The sequence below is a fragment of the Cynocephalus volans genome, chromosome X (genome assembly GCF_027409185.1).
Source record: "Cynocephalus volans isolate mCynVol1 chromosome X, mCynVol1.pri, whole genome shotgun sequence".
NCBI lineage: Eukaryota > Metazoa > Chordata > Mammalia > Dermoptera > Cynocephalidae > Cynocephalus > Cynocephalus volans.
The window spans coordinates 21,400,920-21,419,938 of NC_084478.1; the positions used below are offsets into that span (position 1 = coordinate 21,400,920).

The following is a 19,019-nucleotide window of genomic DNA, read 5'->3' on the forward strand; positions in this document are numbered from 1 at the left end:
GGGGTTCAACAATCAATATTACTAGCATATATATTGTTACGAATCGTACTTATTCTTTATGTCCCTTGTCCAATCTCTCCCATCCCTTTCTTCCTCTCCCCTCTAATTACTCTAGATTTCTTCTTTCCTTCTGAAAGAGTAATGGTTACTCTGTTGATTTGTTGCCTAGATGTTCTGTCCAATGCTGAGAGATGTGTTCAGGTCCCCCAATACTATCATAAAGCAGATGCTTCTTCTGTTGCTCTGGAATGGGCTTTGTGGAGAGAGACATCCTCTTCTTTTCTTTGGTCTCTGCTGGTGAATTTCCTCATGTCAATGCACTCCAGTGGCTGGCGGATCATATGCATGGTGGTTGTAGCATATAGCCTTTTCCGTGGAAGCAGTGGTTATTGTGGTGGCTGCGGTGGGCCACCCACATGGAGGTGATGTTTCTGGCATGCTCCTTGGTGCTGGTGGTGTGCCTGGTTGTGGGAGGGGGAGTCCAGTGCCCAGTTCCATACCTCAGTCCCTGGGTGGGCCCTGAGACACTGGTGGTATGCCTGGGCTGAAACTAACTTTTTGTCCTTTGCTTACTTCTAAAATGGGGAAACTTCCTGTGGAGACCAGTACTTGAGCTGTGTGGTTGAGCTAAATTGCTGCTTTGCTGCTGATTCCCTAGGGAAGGCTTTTTGTGCAACTCATGTTTTAATGGTTGACTTTACAGGTACTTCTGACTCTCCAGAGACATGGTGCACCTGGGTTGTGTACAAACTCTGATCTGGGCCTGAATCTTTTCATCAAACTGCACCCCATGCAGTTCTATATTCCTGACCAGTCTCCTCTGAGTGATCCTACACTGACTGGGGGGCAGATCAGCTGTCCTTGCTGTGCCCCATGGTTCCTCTGGTGGGCCTGTCTCTCCCACTGCCCATACTGGAAACACTTCCCATGGGACAGGTTGTGCGCCATCCCTTGCAATGACTCACTGGCCTTTGAGTGGCTCCTTTTCTTCAGTTGTTGTGACTCCTCTATCCTGTGTAGGTACACAGGAACCCTATTAGTGGTCTTGCTGGCCTGTGAGCCACCACAGCCCTCTTCTCCCCTGCCGCCTCCAAGTAACTTCATCCAAAGGGCACAGCTGTGGCTTTTGCTGGCTCCTGCTCCATGCACACAGCAGGTCCAGCCTTAAAGCATCCGTGGCATAAAATGGTCGGTGAGATTTTTTCTTTCTCTCATCGTGACTTCTCTTCCCTTCACGCACTCCGTAGGTCTCTCCTCCTCTTCCCCTGAGCTCCAGCAGGCCCAGCTTGGCTGTTGTTGCTTTTTTATAGTTGTAAATTTGATTTGTGGGAGAGAGTGACACTGGGGACTGTCTATTCTGCCATCTTGACAGGAAGCCTTTTATGGCATTATTTTTTAAAGTTTTGTTCCATCTGGAATATATTTTTGTAAGGACTGATGATCCAACTTTTTCTCCCAAATGCCTGCTCAGGTGTCCCCTAGTACCATTTACTGAATTTACCTTTTCCCACACTGAACTGCCTTGCTATCTTTTTCACAAACTAAATTCTCATGTATTCAGCATATGTCTGACTATTTCTTTCCCCTGATTGATAATTTTATTGATGTGCCAATACCATACTATTTAATTATTTTGGCTTTATTGTGGGTCTAATCATCCCTCATTTTCTCTTTAAGAATGTTTTCTCGCTATTCTTGCTTGTTTTCCACCTAAACCCTAGAAGTTTCTACTTTAAAAATTCTGTTGGTATTTTTATTAAGACCACATTAAATTTAAGGAGATCACAACTGAACAGGAATTGACATCAAAGGTGTCTCTATGATATTTCTACTCAATAACATGGTACAAATTTTACTAATTGGAGTCTTTTGTGTCCCGCAGGGAAACTACAGTCTTCTTAACACTTCATGTTGAGTTTATCACAAGGTAGTTTTTTAGCTTGTGTTATAAGTAAACTTCCTTCTTTCATTATGTCTTCTAATTAATTGTGAGTTATATGTGTCAAGAAACTGATTTCTATAAGTTAATACGGTACTCCATTAATTGCCGAATTATCTATTTCTGTAGCAGTTTTTGTTCCTCTACTGTTCTTTATCTTTTTGGTCTACCTTTATTAGCTCCGACCTGAATTTAATTCAATTTAATTTAATATTAACTATGCTAATAACAGTGCAGTTAGTAGATATCTTTTCCAATTCAAACGTACTATTCATTTTTGAACTGAGATTCATCTACTTCACCAAGTTAGGGAATCCTCACTTGGTTTCCGTTTTATTAAATTTTTTTTTATAAAGGGATGGTGAGTTTTTTCAAATGTATTTTAGGAACCTATGGAAATGATTATGATTTTTCTCTTTGGATTTGCTGATGGGATGAAATGTAGTCATCATGAGCATATCATTCCTAGTACTGAACCAGCCTTGCACTTCTGGAATACATCCTACCTGGACAAAGTATATATTTCTTCTAATGTACTGCTGGATTCTGTTTCTCATATTTTATTAGCTTTTGTTTTCTGCTAAATATTTCTCAGAGATATTGGCCTATTGTTACTTTGGGGGACTAGGGAGGAGTTCCAATCTTTGATGGGTTTTGGTATCACTGTTATTCCGGCTTCATAAAAAAAGAGTTTGGAAGCTTTTGTTCTTGTGAAAATTTTTTCATCAATAAAAATCCAATACAAACAAGTAAAAGCAGTTATTACTATAGGTTAATTTATGTATTAAACAGGATTTTTGTGTTGATGTAGTAATCAACACATAATCTTAGTCTCTAAGTGAAAAATAAATCCCAAGTTCAAAACAACTGACCTCATTAAAATTTCTGGATAGAGATTGTTGGATTCTATCTGTATCCTGAGATTCTATAGCAAAACTCCCTTCAGGACTTTAAAGGGTTTTGAGCACATCCATTTCCAGACATCATCTCTGCATTGAAGAGGGTCTGAGGAGAGGTGCAGCACTAACAGACGTGGCAGCTGTGCACTGGCCTCCGTGTGTGGGTGTGAGGGCCATGCACGCCGAGGCTCCAGCTTGCACCTGCATCGGAAAGCTGGTGGAGCCTTCGGAAAGGGAGAGCAGGCCGAAGAGGAAGGCTCGTCCTGAGTGCTGACTAAAGAACGACTGGCAGCCTTGAGAAAGCACCATGAAGTGGAGATCACTCATCACAAGGAGGAGACTGAGCGTCTGCAGAAAGAAATTGAGCGGCATAAGCAGATCAAAACACTAAGAAATGATGATTAAGGACACACAGTTCCCATAGAATGGCACATGGGATTGCCCACTTCTATGTACGCATAGTTCTGGTTTAATTAATATTGGTTTGTGTGCTACCAACAGATTATAATAAACGTCAGTGGAAAAAAAAGGTGTTCCTTTTTATAATCTACCAATACATGTATAATAAATCATGTCATTGTCCAGTATAGAGGTAAAAAGCTCATGTCCTTCTATGATTTAGCTCTTCTCTCTAGTTAATTTGAAGCATCCTGTAAAGCTACACAGCTACACCAGTTGTCGGGTTGAGGCAATAGCTAATAGCCACGCCAATTGTATTGTTAAAGCAATTCATAACTAAAGCCAACATGTTTCGTTATTTTAGTTATACTAAGTTTCCACACATATTGTCAGGGCTAGGGCTCAGACCTTTCACACCCATTATACAGACTGGGTCACCAGACCCCTCACACGCAGGTCCACGCTAGGTAATTGGGAAAGATCCCAGGAGCCATTGGCAGGTGACACGATCTCAGTCCTCAGCAACGGCAGCAGCAGCCTTCAGCAGCAATATTGGCCTCCCCGTGGCCCACTGGGGACATCCCGGGGGTAGGGGGGTGGGGTGGGGGAGACGGCGCTGTGGATTAGAGCCACTCATCCTTTATACTTAAGTCCATAACCCAGGACACCTGGGTGCACATGCGCAATTACATAAGACAATAACCAAGGAACACCTGGGTGCACGTGCAGATTTACATCAAGTGCGCGGCAAGATTCGGAACAGCTGAGGGGCCCTATTTTCCTATATTTTCCCAACACATCCCCAAATTCATCTGCAAACTGAGACAAGATGTTAGCACATTTTAATAAAAATGTACAAACATTACAAGACATTATAACTGATGCCAAAGTTTGACCCAGCCTTGTTTTAAATGGGCAGATTAGGATTTCCTTAGGTGGAAATTGCAGGAAGAACGTTCCTGATCATGATCAACCTTGACTGGCTGCTTCTTAATGATCCAGGTGACAGACACAGAGAGGGGCAGGGTAGTCTGAGACCCTGAGCTGGTCCAGTAATCCCGGCAAGTGGGCATCAGGCAGGAAGGGTTGAATGACACAAATTCCACAAAGCTGTCCTGGCCAAGAGATGGGGGTCACCGAGTCACTATTTAGTGGTGAAACACTCAGGAATCGCATGATGAAATGATGATTCTCTGGGGTGTTCAGGGACCAGCAGTGGTCCAGGGAGCTCCAGGTACCTCTGGGCAGCTCCCTGAAGAGTCACTGCTTAGAACAGAATCATGCCCAGGCTTTGTTTCTGCAATCGGCTCTGCATTTCTGATACTCCCCAGTGGAAAAACAGCCAAAACCGTGTTCTCCCTCAATTCTAGTGGGTTTACAGCAGGTGCTGTCCTCTGAGTATCGTTGGGAGGTATTAGACAGTGGCTGGTGCAGAAACAAGGCTTCTTTTTCTCAAGAGGGACTAACTGAGCATTTCTCCTTTCTAAAATACAGTGCAGATTAGGAGACGCCAGGGTCCTGGACTAGGGATAGAGGGAGAAAGAGAAAGAGGAGGAGGAAAGGAGAGGGGAAAAGGTAGGGGGACAGACGGATGGGGGAATATATGGACTTCCAGGGAGAGGCCCCTTTGGGATTCTGAATATGGAAGAATTAATCTTGGGGGTTGGACAAAGGTTTCCAACCTGAAGGAGAGGGATCATTTCTCTTTCCAGCTGGAAAAGTCAAGTTTCTGTAAAACTTTTCTCTGCTCCCCGACTTGGGAGGGTAACTAGAGAAAAGAAGGCTGCACTGAGTGTTTTCACAAGAACTGATCAGGAACAGAACAGGAGGCAGCAGTATGTTCCTGAGTCCTCAAGTCCTCAGAGGCATGGCAGTAAAGCCAGAAAGCTCAGTGCCCACTAACGCAATCACTTCTGTCCCCTGCAAAGTAACCCAGGGTCAGGGGCTTTCCCAACACAGCATCATAAATGGCAAGTCTCCTTCTAAGGGAACGTTCAAAGAGAACCTGAATATACTTCACTTAATTACACTTCCCGATTCAAAGTGCCTTGGTAATGTCTCCACTCTGAGATTGAAACACAAGATATACTTCAAGTGATTTAGGAAAAAATATTACCTTATGCTTAACTGATGGCAAAGTATCCACCAACTTCTGTAGCTCTTTATGATGTTTGTGCAGCTAAAGAAAAACAAATGAGAAAATGCAAGGTTTAAAAACAATTGACATCGACTACAGAAGTGAATGGAATGAAAATTAAAATCAACCACCTGGTGATTACCTAAAAACAAATGACAGTCTGAAACTCACTTAAACTGGCAATTTAGAATGTGACGAACACTGCTGAATTAAATGAGATACAGAGCAGATGAGCAGGCTGTTTGCAGATGTGCCTGCGGTCTGCAGGGAAAGTGGCCTTGGTTCCATTCGCTTGCTGCTGGGACTCACCAGGCCGCGGCCCACAGGGCCTCTGGAGGCTGAAGTTCTAGAGCAAACCAGAGCACAGGAAGGCCCAGCTTTCAGCGCAAGCCCGAGGCCTCAAGGGCATGCTCCAGGAGCCTCTGTATAATAACCACGTTTTCTAGCTTCTGTAACTGATGCTTGGACATCTGGGGCCTTGCTGACACTGGAGGGATTGTTCCCCCCAAGGCTGGCTAATTCCTATAGTGCACAAACAATTGGGGGAGCACTTTTCATATGCCAGCCAAGCAATCCACAGCCCACAACCCCAACCTTCTCCTTTATGGGGCTCTTACTCATGGGGCCACGACTCTCCTGCTCTTACCACCCAGGGTCAGGTATGAGACAACTAGGGACTGACCCTCCACCCCAGAGCACGCTGAATATATTCAAAGTAGCCAGATCCTCAGCTGCTTACCCTGCCTTGCTGTTCCTTCCCAAGAAACCCACAGTGAAGTCTCCTGCCCACACTTTCCCCTGGCTCCCTCTGCCTTGTCACCAACCCTGGTGCATCATCAAGTAGCCCTGCATGGTGTGCTGTAGGGAAAGTGAAGGAAAATGGTCAGGGCCCCTCAGATGTTCAGAATCGTGTGGAGCATTTGATGTAAATATGCACATGCGCCCAGGTGTTCCTTGGCTATTGTCTGATGTAGATGCGCGTGGGCACCCAGGTGTCCTGGGTTACGGACTTAAGTATAAAGGACAAGCAGCTGTGCTCCACAGCTGCCCCTCCCGGGGATGCTGCTACTGCTGCTAGAGGCTGTTGCTGCAAGTGTCCCTGGGACCCTCCGAGAGGCCGCTGCTGCCAGACCTATAAGCTGCTGCTGCTGATGAAGCTGAGGACTGATGTCTGCCAATGGCTCCCGGGAGTTTTTCCAATTACCTAGCATTGGCCTGTGTGTGAGGGGTCTGGTGACCCAGTCTGTACAATGGGTTTGAAAGGTCTGAGCCCTAGCCCTGACAATACCAATGGAAACTTAGTATAACTAAAATAATGCAACATTTTGGCTTGAGTTATGAATTGCCCTGGCCATACAATTAGCATTGCAATGGCCCTATCCCGACAGTTGGCGTAGTTGTGTAGCTATACATGTGCTGTGCCTCCTGCTTCAAGTGGTCTGTGTTTATAACAAACCTCTTCCTTCACGACAGTCATTCCCATGTCTGAACATCTTACCACACCTGATTAAAACAAATCCTGGGCCTCCTTTAAACACTCAGCCTCCAGAGTGGACTAAAGCAAGATACTTGTGGGAGACCTGCAGCTGCTAAACCTTCAGGAACTCAGAGGACCCATGAGTGTGGTATAGGAATGTACCACCCGTTATCCATTAGCTAGCTGTGTGACCCGGCAGGAAAGCACTTAACCTTGTTAAGCTCCACTTTCTTCATATGAAAAATGGAGACAATAGTACTGGCACTGAGAGCTCTTGGGAAGATAAACTAAGCACTTAGCAAATACAGAGTCACAGAGCACTCGCAAATATTAATTCCTGTTATAATCATTTCCTATAGTTGTTTGCCTTTATCTTTTTATTCTGTTTAAAATATATTTTTAACTAATTGCACATTTTAACCATTATTTACTTAGTTATATGCTTTTATCCTTCTATACCAGTACTTAAAAATAGAAATAGAATGCAAGCCACAGAGGTAATTTAAACTTTTTAGTAGCCACATTTAAAAAGTAAGAAACAGGTAAAATTCATCTTATTATGTATTTTATTTTACCAAATATATTTAAAATGTTATCACTTCAATGTGTAATCAATGTGAAAAAATTATTGAGCTAAGTTTACATTTTTTTCCATACTAAGTTTTGAGAATCTGTTGCGTATTTTACACTTACAGCACACATCAATTTGGATGCTAAGTTTTCATCAGAAATAGTTGATCTGTATTTAGATTTTTAAACATTTACACCTCAAAACGTACATACACATACTCAAGTGGTTCCGAACCTTCTTGTTTTACAATACCTAAATTAAATATCAGTTCTGAAATGAAACGTATATGAATTAAAATTAAACAAAATTAAAACTTCATTTCCTCAATGGCACTAGCCACCTTTCAAGTGTTCAGTAGCCCCACATGGCTTGTGGCTGCCATATTGGATAGTGCACTTTTAAATCATTTAAAAGATATAAAATATATTCTTAACAATCCTGTATTTCAAGCATTGATTATCTAACCAATGTATTGATCCCAGTATTCTTAAAATGAATAACAATATTGTAATGTATCTTTTCATGCTAGCATACAAAACATCATTTAAAGTTGGCGAGATTTTCGTTACCTTTAAAAATACTCCTGTCACAGCCGAACATCTTCTTCCAGTGCTGCATCCTCGAAGCTTTCAAATTTGACTGCATTTCAACACACCAAGTGCAGCTGAAATACCATTAAAGAGGTTTTAACACATGACCATACAAAATCGCTCCAAAATAAACTGAGCCTCATTCCACAGATGATATTTAAACATGTTTCCTCACCCAAATTAAAGCCACTGAGAAAAGCATATGACAATCTGCTGCAAAATGAAATAGTAATAAAGAACAGGAAGAAATTTAGGCAAGAGCAGCAATTAATACTATTTTGGAATAGAGAGATTTATTCAGGGAAAGAAAAATTTACATAGCACGGATGCAAATTTATTTGCATCTAAAGCAGAGAAGATGCTTATCTTGAGAGAAACAGATTCCTTAAAAGTTTTCCAATGTGACAATCATTGAAGATACATTTCTTCTTTCAGGGATGACCACTTAAAATGTGCTGCTTTTTATTTTTGATGCAACATTTACAACTAAATTACAGAAAAAAAGTTGTGAGCAGATATTCCATTTCCTTATGATCTCCCTACTTTTCCCTCCAAGTCACTCATCATCCATCACTCATGAGCTTTCTTTCTGGAACCAGCATTCCCCGAGGCTCCCAAGTGAGGCATCTTCAAGGTCATGGTCAACTTTGCCTTCAGTTCTATTTCAGAGGACTGCACCTTCAAGTTCTGTTGTTTATATTTCACAAATGCTTTCTTTTTTTTTTTTTTTTTTTTTTTGACTATTACAAGTTTATTTAACAAAAAGTCGAATATGAAAATGTACATGACCTGATTTTTACACCAAAGTAAAAACAGGCCGTTTGGTGAGGGGACATGGATTTCTCCGCTGAACAGCCATTATTTATACTCGTTCCAAGGCTTCTAACATGATGATACTATTTCCTCGTATTACCACCATTCCAATATTGTTCTGTTGCCCACTAGTTGCCATCTCCACACATTCATCTATCACAAGATTCATAAAGGGATCAAATCCCCGCAATATTCCTTGGACATGTCTGCCACCATTTAATTTCAATGATAACTTCTTGTCCATAAATTTTTTCAATTCGGGAGGGTGAGCTTTACTCATGGTGTCTACTTCACGGGCTCAGAAAGGTCTTGAAACAGACTTCGCAGCCTCCCTCACAATCCCCCACAAATGCTTTCTAAACTTGCTCTTTCTCTTATTTCTATTGCCACAGCCTCTGTTTTGGCTCCTACCATCTCTCACTTAGATTTATCTGACCTTGCGGCCCTGCTCTGTTGCCTGGGTTAATGTAAAAACAGTAAACTAATTGACTAATTAATTCAATGAAATCATGCCATGCCGCTGTCCTGTTTAACAATAAGAGTGTCTGATGAGCCTGCCCTCCACCTGCTCTTGTCGGCTTCAATGACCACCATTCTCCCTGCCTCTCCTACATCAGACATTCTTCACTCTGGCCATATCACTTTGTTTTTTGGCCATTTCCAGAACATACTATCATATCTGCCTTTGAACACGATTTTCCCTCAGTCTAAGATGCCCTTCTAGTTCTCTTGGCAAACTCCTATTCATCCTTCAATACCCAATGTAGATGTCCCCTCCTCAGTGAAATCACCATAAACTCCTCTGAGCAGTCTACATCACATGCCTTACTCTGTGGTCCCAGAGCACATTTAGAAACGTTTTTAAGTCACACTTGCTTTATAATTCTAACTTCAAGGGTGCTTCTCTCACTAGATTTTAAACTCTAGGGAGTCAGGAATTGGGTTCGTATTCCTGACACTTTGCAGTGCCTGGTGCATGTTTGGCACTCAGTAAATGTTGAATGAATAAATGAGTAACAAAATACATACATGTTATCAGGTGACCAAAAATATAAAATGTTTTTCTTGCGTAATTATCCTTTTGCTCTATGTTGCAATCTTATAATTTAAAATCAGATTAAATAGTATCAGTATTTAACATAGAAGTTATTTGAAAAGTCAGCAAGCAGAGGAAAATTAGCACATATTCAGCACCCACACAGAAAATAGATTTCTGGCAAAGTGTTCATTTCATTTTATGTCTATAGCAATTATAAAATCTATGCAGAGATACATGTATTTATTAATAGAAAATATTACCTATAGTAGTAGAAGGAAACATGCAGAAAATATAGAAGGGAATTTTTTCATATTCTCAGAAGTTAGTGTAATGATGATACAGCAATTCCACTTCTGGGCATGTACCCAAAAGAACTAAAAACAATGTCTCGAAGAGACATTTATACACCCATGTTCATAGCAGTACTACTCACAATAGTGAAAAGGTGAGGAATGGATAAAAGAAAAGTCTTATATCCACACAATGGATTATCACTCAACCTTAAAAAGGGAGGAAATTCTGTCACATGCTACAACATGGATGAACCTGGAAGACATTATGCTAAGTGTAATAAGCCAGCCACAGAAAAACAAATCGTGGCAGCCTCCACCCAGATTTCAGAGGATATATGGAGAAGCCTGGGGCCCAGGCAGAGACCTGCCACAGGGGCGGAGACATGGCAAAGGCCATCTACTAGAGTAATGCTGAGCAGGAAAGTGGGGATGGAGGCCCCACAGGGAGTCCCCACCAGGGAAATGTCTCGTACAGCCAAGGGAGTGGGTCTGCCGCCAGGACCCCAGAACTGTAGGGCCAGGGCAACATGCAACGCTGCCCTCAAAAAGCCATAGGCACCAGCGCTGAGCCTGGCAGAGCTGTTGGGTTGGGGCTGCCCAAGTCTGGGTGGGTTACCCAGACCACCCACTGTGCCCAGGATGCATGACTTGGAGTCAAAGAAGATTATTTTGGAGCTGTAAGATTAAATGTCTGCCCTGCTGGGTTTTGGACTTGTTTGGGTCCTGTTTCTCCTTTCTTTTGGCCTATTCCTCCCTTTTGGAGTGGCAATGTGTACCCGCCGGCTGCCTGCCACTTTCCTCTAAGAGTAGAAGCAGCCTGAGGCCCACACCAGATGCAGCTGTCCCAGAACTGGAAGCCAAATAAACCTCTGTTCTTTATAAATTACCCAGTCTCAGATATTCTGTTATAGTCACACAAAAATGGACTAATACACAAATACCGTATGATTCCACTCAAATGAGGTACCTAGAGTAGTGAGATCCACAGAGACAGAAAGTAGATTGGTGGTTGTCAGGGCTGTTAGCTGGGAAAAAGGGAGCTGGTGAATGGGTAGAGTTTCAGTTTTTCAAGACGAAAAGATTTCTGGAGACAGACGGTGGTGATGGTTGCACAATAAGGTGAATGTACTTAATACTTAACTGTATTCTTAAAAATGGTTAAAACGGTAAGTTTCATGTTATGTGCATTTTTCCACAATTAGAAAAAAAATTCCAATGAGTTCCATGCCACTGCTAACAAAGACATCAGTACTACCATGGAGGGAGCTGGACGTGTCCTGTGTTGACAGGACACTGTTCCTTTAACTCCAGGCAAGACCACCGGATCTTACCCTCACCTGATTCACCTGTAGAATCTTCAAATTCCACGAGGAAAGAACACCCGTTATTCCAGACGTGGAGGCAGGTGATCAGGTCATAAGAGATGGTGAGGGGTTTTAGGGCAGGATCATAAACACTGTCCCTCCACTGGATGTTGACAGGTGACTGTCGATCACCCTTGGGAACCAGGTCCAGGCTCTCCCTGAGTGGATGCACTAGGAGAAAGCAGGTTGGAGCTATTAGCAAGACCGTCCACTGTCTAGCATCACACACGAGACAATTTCACAGGTGGGGACCCTGTGGAGGCTAATTGAAACTAAAAGTCTTAGGAAATAGCCACTTAGGGCCTTCATCAACTGACTAATGCAGAGGATAAAGGCAGGTCAGACAGCACCTTACGGAGCATTCTGTCAGCTTGGAAAACCAACGCGTCACAGTCTGTCTACTAACTTCACCTAAAGCAAGTGTGATCACTCCTGAGATTAGTCCATTGGGAAACAGGGTATTCACGAATTAGTTTCTTGTCTTTGTTGATAGTTTCCTGGTCCCCAATCCCCCCTCCCCCGCCCAAACTAGCTTTAAATGCAAACACAAATTAATGTAATTTCAATAAGAGACTTTTCAGCAAAAGAAATGGAGGAAGAATTATTGGGCAGCAAATTTCTATCACGTACCATCAGTGTTTAGCTGCTTGGGTAGTGGACGTAAAGGCCCGTGGAGCCTGCATCCCGCGAAAGGCGCACCCCACCTAGTGTGCGTGCTGAATTCACCTCTCATGTGAGCAAACTTTGAGGACTAGGCAGCCACCCTGCCACAGCTGGGTAGAATATCAGCACTGTGAAGGTCCCGGGAGTTCGCAGTCACACAAATATGAACTATTAAGGTGTACACAGACAATTCATTTACACAGGCACTAACGACATCGCTGATGCTGAATTTCTTCCAGAGTCAAGCACCAGGTCTTTGTAGCAGGTCCCTGAAAAATATCAGCAGAGTTCCTGATAACACAGATAGACCTGTTGTGACATCCATGCATGAGGAATGGAAGCCACGTGTATCAGTTAGGGGTGGTCCACTTCTCTGCCCTTCAGATCTGCACCACGGATGAGTAGAATCAAGACAAGGAGGAAAACTAGAAGAAACGTGACCGAGAGAAATCATTACCAACAACTCCCTGCATCTCGCCCCCTCTGCTAAGAGTGAATCTAAGGATTTGAGAAAGTGACAAGGCAGCTGCTACTCAGTCAAATCCCCACCTATGGCAGGGCATCCTCCTATTTCCATAAAACCCAGAAAGCTGCCTCTAGTTTACTCTAAAACAGGAGACGTTCCTCTTGCTTCAGTAGCTCCCCAAAGATGGAATTTCAAAATCGTAGACTTGTTTTTTGGGGGGTGGAGCGCAAAAGCATCCTAGGGGTATGGACGTCAAGCTCCCCTGGGAGTGTCTGGACCAGTGGTTCTCAACAGAGGAACTGATTTTTCCCCCAGGGGACATTTGGCAACCTCTGCAGAGACTTTTGCTTGTCACAACTAGAGGAGATACAGGAACACGGGGGCCTGTTTAGTACAGGGAATACACAGTGGGCAAAAGCATTCACAGAGGGCAAAAGCCTTGAGTGCACAGAATGGGAACATTACGTGCTGAAAACAGCACATGCTGAACAGTGAAGATGTTCTGATTCAGTAGTAGGGAAGACTGAGATCGTTTCTGTCCTGTTCACACACTCCTTTCTGTACTTCTTTTGAAAGTATACTCAGCTTGTTACTTGGCCAAGGTCTTGATACCACAATAAAAGATGAGACAAGCCTGAGCTCGGGGCTGCACCGACTTTCTCCTCTCTTGCAGGAGTTAGCTTGGTGTAGTCCCTCTGGGCCTCTCATCGCTTTCAAGTATTTGGGCTCTGAGAGGACAGTGACAGAGGAGGGTGCTAGTGCCATCTAGTGTGTAGAGGCCAGTGATGCTGCTTAACGTCCTACAATGCACACACAGGTATGGCCCCTACTGCAGAGAATTATCTGGCCCAAATGTCAACAGTGCCAAAGTTCAGAAATCCTGATCAAGGGAAATTGAGAGTATTCTTTTTTTATTTTCCTATGTCTTCCTATAACACATTACTGTCTTATCTCTGGAGAGATCCAAACCCAATGTTTGTTTTTATTTTTCTTAGTATAAAAGAATTTGTCCGTAAGAGAAGAAATTTTTGTTTCACAAACTTAAAATAGGAAATGCATTTGGACTGGGAAAATATCTTACCAGGATGCAGATGCCTTCTGGAAAGCCCTTGAATGGATCTGATGTTGGTTCAAAGATTCCTGGCACAGAGAGACCACATCTTCCCCTCAGAGATACTCCGACTGGCTGATATTTGAGAATTCACACTTTTTAAAGCCAATTAATGAGGGCTAGGCAAGAAGTGAACTAGGCAAGAAGTGAACTAATGATCAGGTCCCCTTAAGTGTCCACACTTCATGCAGGAAATGGAAAGTAGCATCTCTCACACCCGTGCAAACACCAGCCCAAGAAAACCGGGCCTATTCCCTCAGTTGCTCTTGCATGACCTTAATGCTACATGTTCAGCTTCCAGAAGGTTTTCGTCCCCCCTACCCACCTACTCCTTTATTAACCCAACGCATCCCCCAAGTAGGGGTGGTTGGTCTCTCTCCCCTTAGTGGAGGCACCTTTTTGCCCAGAGCTTATTTTGCTAAAGATAAACTCATATTTCTGTTCTCCCCTCCCTTTCTCTTCCTTATACAGATTAAAATGATTTCTTGGTAGTTGTCAAACCGTCCTTCAAAACAGAAAGATGATTAAGTGTTCTACCAAAGGCTTCATTTTCAGGTTTTTCTTCTATTTAGAAAATGAAAAACACAGAGAGATTTTATCAACCATGGTTTAAGTGAGCACTCTGCCATTGGTAAGGCATCAGTAAGCCATGACTGATAAGCGACAAACGACCTTTAGATTTCAGAGTGAGGGTGCGTTCGGTTTTAGTTCTGATTTATTTGACCAGCCCTTGGTTGGATTTATTTTATGTTTGCACCACCTATTTCTCCAGCCTCAGCTCTTCAAAGGTGGACAACTCATTCCTACCTTAGCCCCCTGGTTCCTGATCCTCCCCCTTTGCTTAAATTTCCCCTCATTTCACTCGGTGCTTGCTCCTGTTATGGGCTTACCCGTCACCTCCTCACCTCTCTATCCTCTTATAACATGAGCCCTCGCATCACTGTTTTGTAATCACAGGACTCCGATTCGTCTTCCACGACGTTATTACTCGGTACGGTTACAATTATACGCACATGTGCTTAATGATCTGCCTCCCCACTGCTCTGCACACCACTACCTGTGCATGGAACGAGGAAGATGAAGGGCATCGCTGACAAGGTTGTAGTCTCCTCTTTGCTCTAAATCCTCTTACCCTGCTGATTACCACATGATTCCTTCATTAAGAATCTTTCGGGCTCATCTCTTCCTTGCCTTGCCCATGACCACCTAGTTCGGGCCCCTCCACCCCAGACCTCATGCAAAGCATCTTGGAGCCTTTCCTCCTGCACCACGCCCCTCCACTCCTGTTCTGCATCTCAGCAGTTTTCCTCAACTACCACCTTCATCATGTGCTTGTGCTAAAGACTGTCCATCAGGTTGTGACCTCTGTGTCTCAGTGCCCAGCTTTCCTGCTAGGAAGCCACCCACTTATCCAATCTCGTTTCTGTTCATTCTTCCCAAACTCTGGTCCTCCCGTGCTGTTCCCCTTGGTCGGGCCAAATAAGAGGTGCCGTAAATGTAGAACACCAACCAGGGTTTGAAGACTTGGTACAAAGGAAAGAATGCAAACTCTCTCAATAACTCTTCCATTAATTCCATATTAAAGTGATACTGCATATAGGTCAATATATTACTAAAATTAATTTCACCTGTTTCTTTGTCCCTTTTCTAACGCGATTAGTAGGAAATCTAGATTTGCCTATGTGGCTTACATTCTGTACCTCTTGGACAGCATTCCTCTGTACCCTCATTTGCTCTTTATCCTGCGCCTTGCTTTGTACTGCCCTTTCCATGAGGAATGTGCTATTTCCTCATGTAACTGAAGCTCATTTTAGTAGAACTAGCTATGCCTGAGCACAGTGGCAGGATACACAGGGACCCTCCATCTGACTTTGTGGAGGACGTTCACAGAATCACAAAGTGCCTTGTTGGAGCATCAGGGCTGCAAAAGACACTCTGATGTCGGGTCCATTAACCAGAGGATACATGTGCAGTTATCAGCAGAGCAGAATGAAGCCCACACTTCCTGCTGGTCAGTTCCAGGGCTATTTGTCAGTCCCAGGTGGCTGAAGATAACACTGAGGCCATTAATGCAATTCCGAGGGGCTCCTAATCCACCCATTGTTTCTCAAGATTATTTGAAAGCTAATGAAAGCCAACAGTCTGGAGCAACCCAACCTATATGAGTTCCTCCTCAAGACACCACAAAACAAGCCTTTTAATGCTATTGTTCTCCAGGCTTTGTGTTCTTCAAAATTAATTGGACAAATAATAGAACAACTTCGTAACACAGTTCAGTTATAATATAGATCAGCGCTGTTAAACACAACCCTCTCTGAAGATAGAAACGTCTGATATGGTAAGCGGTAGGCACATGTGACAATAAAATTTTAATGGATTTAAAATTGTATGTAAATAACCACAAGTGGCTGGTGACTACATCTTAGACAGCGCCACTCTAGACCAAGTTCTCCTACAATGTTTTTCTTCTTTATAAAAATAGGGAGATCGTGAACATTGAGAACCATTGGAATAATACCAAATTTGTAGTATTTCCATTCAAGCTGATATTCTTTATATTTCATTAAGCTAAGAATTAACATAATTAAGTTTATTTTCCTATGATCTAGGGTCTCATACCTAAATGGTTTTTTTAATGTGACAGGCTAAATTTCAGTAGATGATACACACTGTGTGAAACTGATTTGATTTTCATCTTGGGCAACAGGTATAGGATTTGATCTTCATTTTATTAGATGACAAGTCCCCAAAGTTAGGACTGTCAACAGTTCCTGTCCATTACTTGAGATAACAGCAAACAGCAATCTCATTGACAGCCAAAGATTATCTGCGGGGAGCGTGGGCAGCAAAGGCACAAGGGCAGAGCGTGGGGCTGTCCTGAAGTGCTGCTTTCCGAATTTGCCACCACTTCCTCCTTCCATTAATCCTTCTTCCACTTCACATCTTCTTAAAATGATCACATTCATACATCTGAGCAAGCACTGCACCTGTGAAGAGATAAAGATGATGATGACGATGACAATTGTCTCACCAGCAGTAGCTGCCAACCCTGTTTGGCAGGCACTATCTAAGGACTCGGCCCGTTCTCTTTTCTAACCCTCACGAACTCGGGTCGTGCTTGGTCACTAGTGTACAGTGGCCCTTCTGTTCATGTATTGAGCTGCCAGAAACAATGACTAGTGTCTTTACAACGAAGCAGGTGAGGGTCCAGAATATAGCAACAGGACGTGCTCAGTGGCTCAGGTCCGCAGAGACCATAATATTCTCCTGGGTGAAAACAGGTCGGGACAGTGTAATATGGCAAAATCAAAATCAAATGGTGACGGCATCCTGTTTCTCCCAGTCACTTAGAAACATGAAACTAATGTGAGAAACCAATCAAGCGAAGCCCCACTTCCTCAGGCCACTGCGATGCGGCTTTTGTCAGTGCTGAGAAGCAGCGAACTATCCTAAAGACATAAGCATATTGGAGTTTAGATCTTTAACTTTCACATTTTCGTAAATAAAAACACACAAAATAAACATCTAGGACAAAAACACCACTCACACAAAACATTAATAACTGGATCAGTGTGATTAATTTTTTTCCATTTTAAGCCTTAGACTGCCAAGTGCCAGTGTTTGCAATAAGCCAGTCTGGCAGGATGGACGTTCACTCAGCAGTCGGAAATGTATGATGACCCCGGCAAGTCCATTTCAATAACAGTCAGCATTGGAGAAAATAAACTTACGCTAATAACATATTTATAAAGCAGTTTCAAGGGAACAGATTTAGCTGGATTAGCATTACTAATGAATTCTTTTTCTTATCTGCATATAGGTTCCAAGAGGAAAATGTGAGAAACCTTGAATCTTGAGGCAAGACATTCTTTGAAAACTATGTTGACTCATTGTGAATAGTGGAAATATATACAATAACTATTTAAAAGATATTCTTAGCCAGTTGATTAAAGTCACCTCTCCACCATCACACACATCCTCTTCTGTCATCTCAGTGACTCTCTACCAAGGTTACTGTTTTCCCCCCCAGACATTTGGTACTGTCTTCAGATATTTTTCAATGTGGTCACTTAGGATGGGGGGAGTGTGGTACTGGTAAGAGGGCAGTGATGCCATTCAACATCTGGAGCACAGGATAGCCCCCAACAACAAAGAATGATCCACACCCCCCATGTCAATATGGTACAGTGGAAAATCCCTGCAATGCCCAGACGTGGATGGGCACCTGTCTTTCCAGGAATGGAATGAGGTGGAAGAGGTTTGAGGAAGACGATCTGCTGCCTCACTTAATGTTCCATGTTTACAACAGAGCACACCCGTGCAAGCAGGTCAGCTAGGGTTTCTCAGTAATTCAAATTTGGGACAGAATATTCCAGAATGTGAAGCTACTGAACTGCTTGCAAACTTTAATAAACAAGTTCCAGAAACTTAAGAGTCACAGAAATAATTTGCAGTCTGTGGACCACCCTTAGTAAAAAGACAGTGGCTAACAAGAACAATAAACAATACGTTCCAAAATATTTGAAACTGGACATCTCATTTCTCTTGGCCAGTTTCTGTATGACATCATTTTGACATTTTAAAATTGGTCCAAAGGGGCCGGACCGTGGCTCACTTGGGAGAGTGTGGTGCTGGTAACACCAAGGCTACGGGTCCGAATCCCTATATAGGGATGGCCAGTTAGCTCACTTGGGAGAGCGTGCTTCTGACAACACCAAGTCAAGAGTTAAGATCCCCTTATGGGTCATCTTTAAAAAAAAATGGTCAAGAAACTACTTTCCACATTTACTTTAATAGATCAGTAGAGAAACAGTCATTCTCACATATAGTCTTAAATCATATAAACCCACACTGGAATGCCAATGACCCATAGCCACAAAGGCTTAACACATGTGACTGTTATAAAACCAACAAGCCTTTCTGCTCTCTTTGAGGTAGAAGTGGACTCAGTTCTGGGTTTTGTTAAGTGCAGGTATGGAGGCTGCAGGGCCTCACTAGAATGAACCTCTGAAGCTGGAACCTTCTCCATACTAATTTGCATGGAGACACTTGAAGAATGACCCTCAGGCTATTCCTCACCACCATCCTTAGATTGACTTCTATCAGTTCCCAAATAACTTGCAGGAACGAATACCATAGAGGGAGGAAGGCAGAGGAGGAAAGATGTAAACAGTAGAGATTTGAGATGCTGAGGAGGAGGAATCCTCTAGGTAGGATAACAACATTCAGAGCAGCAGTTCACACCCTGAGGGGTGGGG

The 19,019-nt window shown here is 43.1% G+C and overlaps 1 protein-coding gene and 1 pseudogene across 1 annotated transcript; both read right to left on the reverse strand.

The window, feature by feature from the left end:
* Positions 1-4,157: 4,157 nt before the first annotated feature.
* Positions 4,158-8,098, reverse strand: LOC134367798 (carbonic anhydrase 5B, mitochondrial-like; annotated as a pseudogene).
* A 646-nt stretch (positions 8,099-8,744) lies between these two features.
* Positions 8,745-9,163, reverse strand: LOC134367285 (small nuclear ribonucleoprotein G). The gene has a single exon (XM_063083999.1). The coding sequence runs from the start codon at positions 9,103-9,105 to the stop codon at positions 8,875-8,877; it is 231 nt and encodes a 76-aa protein (XP_062940069.1). The 5' UTR covers positions 9,106-9,163; the 3' UTR covers positions 8,745-8,874.
* Positions 9,164-19,019: the final 9,856 nt, after the last annotated feature.

What these genes read in the sequence shown, in the direction of transcription:
- LOC134367285 (XM_063083999.1), bottom strand. Translation starts at nt 9,105, where the DNA reads ATGAGTAAAGCTCACCCTCCCGAATTGAAAAAATTTATGGACAAGAAG.